The sequence below is a fragment of the Carica papaya genome, chromosome 5, assembly GCF_054855325.1.
Source record: "Carica papaya isolate Zhongbai chromosome 5, ASM5485532v1, whole genome shotgun sequence".
Lineage (NCBI taxonomy): Eukaryota > Viridiplantae > Streptophyta > Magnoliopsida > Brassicales > Caricaceae > Carica > Carica papaya.
Window position 1 is genome coordinate 43,063,680 of NC_142313.1, and position 7,529 is coordinate 43,071,208.

The following is a 7,529-nucleotide window of genomic DNA, read 5'->3' on the forward strand; positions in this document are numbered from 1 at the left end:
AGCTTTTTTGTAACTATATAAAAAAAAATAGAACACCATTTGTAATAACTATATATAGAATGGCGGTGCATATTAAATATTTATAGATGCTATTATTAAAAAAATTATTATCATATAACATATCTGCATTTTGGTTCATGTTATTTATGATTTTTTGCGTTGTTGCCTATGATTGTTGGATGCTCTTAGATTTCCTAGTGTGCTCGTTCATCTCTTTCATTTTCTTTTGTTTTTGAGTCGTTTCTTAATTGCTTTTTTTCTTTTGTTTTCTGTTCGGTGTCGTATGCTATGACTATTCTTTGTGTCATATACGTGGAATGTCTTTTTACTAATCTTCAAATTATTTCTAAAAAAAATGTGTATATACATTATTTAAGTTTTTATGTATTCTTTAAAGAGTATCCATTAATGATGATGAACTCGCTCCTTTATCAAGTAAGCTATTTTTTTTCTTTAAACAATATATTTAATTGATTAAGTAATTTTTTATCAATTTAAGTTTTTAAATAATTGCTTTAGTATATTATAATAGATGATATTAGAATAAGAAATCTAGCATTAAAATTACAAGGATGGTCATATGATAATAACTCAAAACTAGTCTTTCAATCGTGTTCTCTTATTATTTTTCATCTTTATTGCTTAATACCTTACGTAATTTTGTAATTTAAATAAACGAAAATAAGTTTGTATTATTTTCTTTAAATGGTTTTATGATTTCTTTCTTTTCCTATTCTTTATTAACTTTTTACTCATTAGTATTAGATTTTGATAAATAAAATTCTCATTTTCTAAAAAAAGCTATTATTTTCACGTAAAAGACTTGTCTCTCTCAAAAATTTAAAAGCTATAGCTAAAATAGGAAGCATTTAAATTCTACCAACTTATGTATTTTATGACTATCAATAATGCAAAAACAAATAAACCAAATTCTTACTTGACTCTTAGAAAAAAAAACTTACATTAGGAACCACTATTCCAATCATATCCTTCTAAAGTAATTAAATATTGATACCCCGATTTCACTTGCACATGTTTATTGTAAATTTTATAAACATATAGTGGCAAATGAAAAATTAACTTAATTAAATATTTTATACTATAGCTACTATTCCATGCATATACGTAATACTACTGACATACGTACTACGTATATACATACTTATTAAATCAGTAAAAGCGTGTATTATTTACACATTTGTATTAATTTATTTAATTTCCTTGTTTATTTTTATAAACATTTTCTATAATTATCAAAGAATAATAATACGCAATTTATTCATTAATTTAGTATTTATTCATTTAATGGACTCAAACTAATATGTTATATTATATTAAATAAATCACTCAAAAATAAGTTATATTAAAAAATTCAATCAAGATACATTAATAATTCATTTTTCAAATATTATATAATTTTGATGTATAACAATCATTTTTTGGCCGTTAAAATTATCCTAAAAGTCATTCTATATTTTTATACCTCTATTATAATTAGTATATTCTGTTATCTAACTTAACTTTTTACATTTTAAATTCTTATGTATTAGATAGACTCTAACTAACGTGATATATATATATTTACCAATGAAACAATTTACTTCATTGAAAAAAATTATAATATATATATGTATATATAAAGTCCATCTAAAAGCGCTTGAAAACTATCATATGATGAAATAACATCTTTTAGCTAAGAATTATGGTCCCCTCCTACGACAAACAAATCTATATTTAGTTTTTAATCAATGCATGCTATATATCCACTAATCATATAGCATTAATATTAGTTAGATAATTTTTGTAAATGTATAAATAATAAATTGAACAATTCACTTGAACTTCCAAATGAAAAGATTTAATTTTTGTAAAACCTCTAATGTTCCAAGCAAATGGTACAATGAAAAGGTAATATAGATACATATATATAAATGGTAAGATAGATAGATATATATATATATATATATATATATATATATGGGGTATAAAAGCTTCAAAATTCCTAATAACTAGTATTTTGGCAAAGGATTAAATCTCCAATCTTGTAGTTTATAAATGGCATTAGAGACGATTTTAAACTTATAACTAAAATTGATGGATGTGTTGGTTTGCTATATTGGGTATATAAATTTTGTTTGAATTCTATAACATCTTTCATAAAGGTTAGATGAAAATGATGAGAGAAAAAACTCTTAGAGTGCTTAACCTTTATAAAAGATTTTCTAACTATATTCTAATATTCTATGTATAATAAAATAATAAAATCCGCTATAACCAAAGCTTTCATAAGGTCAAAGATAATAAATCATATTCTATAGCTAATGATAAATATTCCTCAAACAAAAATATTCAGTTTTTAAAATTTAAACCAAGTACTTGTTCGTTAATAATAAACAAATGATAATGTTAAAAAGATTAAACATAAAACAAACATGTACCTAATACAAAAATTTAAGATTCTATAGAGAATGCAATAAGATTTCATTAGAGTATATAAATATATATATATATGTATATGGAGAATTCTTCGTGTATATGTACATCTACATAATTTAATATTATATTTTCAAAATATTTATATAGATGATCATGTTAAATAGTGACTAAATATATGACCATACTGGTATATATATGAACTAATCTATACTTAATAGATAACAGACTTCATATAAAAAAGAAAAACAAAAAGCAAAGAGCAAACATATTTAAAGAATAAAAATAAAAAGTCATTATCATAACATCAAATACAAAATCCATATAATAAAAAGTATTCCAATAACAGTACCATTAATGAATAAACGAAGAAAATAAGTCTTAGGTCTGCAGTTTAGTAGATTTTTTTTCCCATTTTTTTAATTTTTTAAAACTTATTTTAGAAAGTTTTTTCTACTTTTTTTAAATATTTTTTCAATTTTTTTTTGTATTTTGTAATATTTTAATAAGAAAAAATCCTAAAAGCTACTTTTTTAAATAGTTTTTTTAGTTTTTTATTTTTATTTTTTATGGTGAAAATAAAGAGAAACTAAAAAAGTTCACTCATCACTATCCATCTGGATCACAGCGGCGGTAGAAGGATCTACTGGATCTGAACAGTAGAATTCTTAGCGATCCTTCTGTATCTCCTTATGGTTGATATAATCTCCCCACGATCACCTTCAAGATATGTCCTTTGCAGAGAGATACGCATCGTCTTCAAGTTTGCTGCCTTCCGCAGCAAATACTTCACCACCTGCATTTCTTCTCCACTTCCCATAAACTTCTGCATGGTGACTTCTGACAGATGATCTCTCAGGCACTCGTGATCACGCCCCCCTACACCTCCTTCATCCCTGTTCCCGAACTGGGTGTTTTTTTTTCAAGGAAAATGAATAAATTCATGAGCTGAAACCATTATATATAAATTGCGTGTATATATACATGTATCTAATAGATGTATATTTACCTTCATGTGTACGGAACATAGACCTGTCTGCATGTATAATTCATCCTGACATCGTGCAATGCATAGTACAGAGGAGAGCAGGCAAAGAAATGATTTGGTGTAAAACTTGAGATTCACATTGAGATTCCTCAGATGCTCAATTGGAAAGCTTCTGGGGTTCTTGTGTAAGGGCATGTGTAACTTGTAAACCAAAAAGTTAAAAAAGACTTTAGAAAGTGAATCACTTATATAGTTTATGTATATATATGCGAGTGTAACAAGGACAAAGTTAAAAGATCTGTGTGTCAATTATTGTTTCATATATATGATCTATGAATATCATATCATTCTCTTCATATGTTATATAGTTTATGCTGATCTACGTATGATGTGTATTAATATCATAATAATATTATATAGGAGAAGGATGAAGGCCTATTATTATATATATTAAGAGATTATCATTACATGATGTTAAACTAGTGTATATTGCATGCAATTCCTACCGTCATGATCAACTATATCTACATGTTTAACATTCTGATCAAGTTCATCTCCTAACACATAACACTAACGTTTCAGATTTCTTCTCATCAATTTCATATTCATTTACCCCGGAAGAAGAAGAAGAAAAAAATCATCTGGAAATTAAAAGCTGGTGTGTAAATAGTTGGATTAATAAGAGAGAATGAATAGTTAATACCTTGGAGTCATTCAAAACCAAGGTCAAATCTCGGCAATTGGGATTAAACTTCTCAAGCAGAGTGATCACTCTATCATAGTGTTTACCACTATAAAATTTTGAGCGGACCTCATCCTGGGACAAATTGAGATGAGCATGGAGAGCTGAAGAAGCAACAATACGATGAAGCAGTAGAACATGACCCACGTACTTGAATGTCACCAAGTTTGGCGCAAAGATATCGCCTTCTAGAATATTCCCACATCCATCCACAGTCAGAGTCTTCAAGCTCATATTCTCAATGTTAAGCTGGCTAGATCCTTCGCATTCCCACAGTTCTAAAGACTGCAGAAGCTTCATGCCTTTTATCACAACTGGAAACGCCTCATTGCTGAGGAACACCCCTTGTCCAAGGCAAAGAGTCTTCAAGCTAGCAAAAATCATTGTTTTCTTTACCTGGAAGCCACTTTTAATGGGTATTAACTGGAGACGCTCAAGATCTGGGGTGGTTGTAACCATGTCCTCACAGTTGCTACAAAGGCGAACATCCAAGAATTTGAGCGAGGGAATGAGAATTCGAGGTGACTGCTCAAAGTTACAGTTTACAAGGTGCAGGTTCTCAAGGTTTTTAAACTTGGCGAGGAGATAAGCGAAGTGATAGGCTTTGACATTGACATCCGAAATCTCTACAGTATTCAGAAGGTTGAGATGAGGACCCACGATATCAAGAAAATCGAAACAACTATTTTTGTTTCCAAGGCGGTTCCCATTATATGAAAAGAAAACCAGATATGGGACATCTAGGACAACTTTATTGAGATGATAGCAGCGATCAATGAGCAAACTCTTAAGTTTAGAACTAGAAAAGTTGATGTACTGCAGATTAAGACAGTCCGTAAGTGATAAGTACTCCATCATAGGACAGTTCTTAATAACATTAGACAACATTTCATCGGATATGAAAACTCTCGACAGGGTAAGCTCTTTCAGACGAGGGAAGTTCATAACATCATAAGTAGGAAATATGACAGCTTCTAACGTTACCCGTATCAGATATGTCCCTCCGGAGAAAAAAACCTTTGGTAGGTCTAAGCATATTCGTTCTGTAATAAAGGAACGGTCAGCTCCAAAGTTTAAGTCCACGGCTCTTATTTTACCTCTCTGGAAGGCTGAAGCGACGACTTGTTTCCCGAGATAACGAACCTGTCTGTCCCTGTGTAAGCGAAACATGATCCAGATCCGAAGATCTTGAAGGTGTTCCATTTCGCGAATTTTCAAGGCTACTTCCATGGATCTCATAAAAATGTTTCTGCCAGCAGGAGAAGTTTTTGTCCTGTATAGGAGCTCGTCCAGGTCGAGCATGGAAGACGTCTTCCAGGATTGATACCATTTCTTACACACAGTGGCGGCTCTAGCGGCCGCATCCGTCGGTAAGCGTCCCAAGATGGACTGAAGCAGATGGTAAGGAAGCTTCTCGATCGGATCTACTTTGATGATTTTCTCTCTTCCGCCTTTCATCGCTGGAGGAGTCCTTTTCCGTTTTCTTGACGTCTGTTCCGCCTCTTCCTCCATGGCGTCAACCCAGAAAATTCTGAGTAGTACCACAGGCAAAATTAGGTCACTCTCAGTACTACTCTCTATCGCTGATCTCACTCTCAGAAATTCAAGTGATGGGGGGATGAGATCAATTCCAGAGACTCAGGGGTTTGGAAATGGACTGTGTTTGGTGGGGGGAAAGGACCATCTATCCATTTTACACGTGTTTGCGCCCACAGATTTTCATAGTGGAGGATGAGTCCTAGCCGTTGATCTATGCCATGTCTCACACCAGTCACGTTTTTGTCGGAGCTACTTTTGGTATACAGCTCACTGTTTTCCTTCTTAAATCAAAACCAGGTGTATCCAATGGGATCGTTACCACCAAATTTAAGCGGCGGGGGAAGGCAAAAATTACAGGTCACCTATTTTTTCTTCTTCCAAATTTAAGTTCTGCTATACATGGGATATAATAACTAGGTACACTTAATATAAATAAGCATTTTTTTTTTCTGGGTCTAAAGTGACCCTTACCACCAAGTGAATTTCCTTAACAATTAAGAAAATTTGCATCAAATGTATACGGTATGAAAAAAAAAAACTTGAATAGATGGATATAATTTGAATTCGTGAGATATGTATATAGGTATGGGTATGATTCCGTAGAGTAAGATATCATACCTGAGAGTAAGATATCATACGTGAATTCAATCTGATTTTCTCTTCCTAAAAAAGATAGACACAAAAGAGATTAGAAGAAAACATTGCTTGGATTATGAAGTTTTGGTTACCGATATAGTTAATTTCTTATAATGTGTGATGATATTATATTTGCTACTATGAATATAATTTTTTTTAGAAAAAAAAAATTTAGAAAGAAAATTTAGAAAAGTTTGGTTATGTAATAGTGACTCAAAATTAGATTTTCAATCGTGTTATGTTTAGTTCTCTTATTATTTTTTATCTTTACTGTTTAATATCCTACAAAATTTTGCAATCTAAATATTATTTTATATTATTTTCCTTAAATAGTTTTGTGAAGCTTTACTCTTTTAATTTTGTACTACATTTTTGTTTATTAGTATTTGATTATGATAAATAAAATTCTCATTATCTTCCCAAAAAAAAAAAAAAAACCATTATTCTCACATAGAAGAGTCGTCCCCATCCAAAATTTAATTGCTTTGCTAAACTAGAAAATCTTTAAATCATGCCAAACTATGTATTCTATGACTATCTATAATACCTAAGCAAATAAACCAAACTCTTACTTGACTCTTGAAAAAAAAGAAACATATATTAGGAACCACTAGTCGAGACATATCCTTTAAAGGTAATTAAAGATCGATTTTCCGATTTTACTTGCATGTTTTTATTGTAAATTTTATAAATATATAGCGGTAAATAAAAAATCAACTTAATTAAATATTTTGTACTATAGCCACTATTTGCATGCATATACATAGTATGATTGACATGGATACTACATATATATATATATATTTACTAAAAAATTTAAGAAATATTTTATTTACATATTTTTACTAATTTATTTAATTTTCTTATTTATTTTGATGAAAATTTTCTATAAATATAAAAAAATACTAGTACGCTATTTATAATAACTATATATAGAATTTCAGCACATATGAAATATTTATAAATGCATACTGCAATTCGATTCATGTTGTTTCTAATTTTTTGTGGTGTTGCCTATGATTGTTGGATGCTCTTATATTTTCTAGTATAATCATAGTCTCTCTTCTTCTCTTTTGCTGTTGTGTCGTTTCTTGATGACTTTTTACCTTTTGTTTTTCTTTATGTTTCTGTTTGGTGGTGTGTGCCTTGACTATTCTTTGTATCATCTTCTTTGTGTCTTTTCCTTAGCTC

The 7,529-nt window shown here is 30.0% G+C and overlaps 1 protein-coding gene across 1 annotated transcript; it reads right to left on the bottom strand.

Annotated features, from left to right (window-relative positions):
• Positions 1 to 3,076: 3,076 nt before the first annotated feature.
• Positions 3,077 to 6,100, bottom strand: LOC148266134 (uncharacterized). Its single transcript, XM_088220558.1, has 3 exons — positions 4,125 to 6,100; positions 3,443 to 3,622; positions 3,077 to 3,340 (listed from the first exon to the last, which is right to left on the bottom strand). The coding sequence occupies exons 1-3, from the start codon at positions 5,673 to 5,675 to the stop codon at positions 3,077 to 3,079; spliced, it is 1,995 nt and encodes a 664-aa protein (XP_088076684.1). The 5' UTR covers positions 5,676 to 6,100.
• Positions 6,101 to 7,529: the final 1,429 nt, after the last annotated feature.

What these genes read in the sequence shown, in the direction of transcription:
- LOC148266134 (XM_088220558.1), bottom strand. Translation starts at nt 5,675, where the DNA reads ATGGAGGAAGAGGCGGAACAGACGTCAAGAAAACGGAAAAGGACTCCT. An exon ending in TGGTTTTGAATGACTCCAAG is followed by an intron (nt 3,623 to 4,124) that starts GTATTAACTATT and finishes TTGGTTTACAAG; the next exon opens with TTACACATGCCCTTACACAA. An exon ending in TATGTTCCGTACACATGAAG is followed by an intron (nt 3,341 to 3,442) that starts GTAAATATACAT and finishes AAAAACACCCAG; the next exon opens with TTCGGGAACAGGGATGAAGG.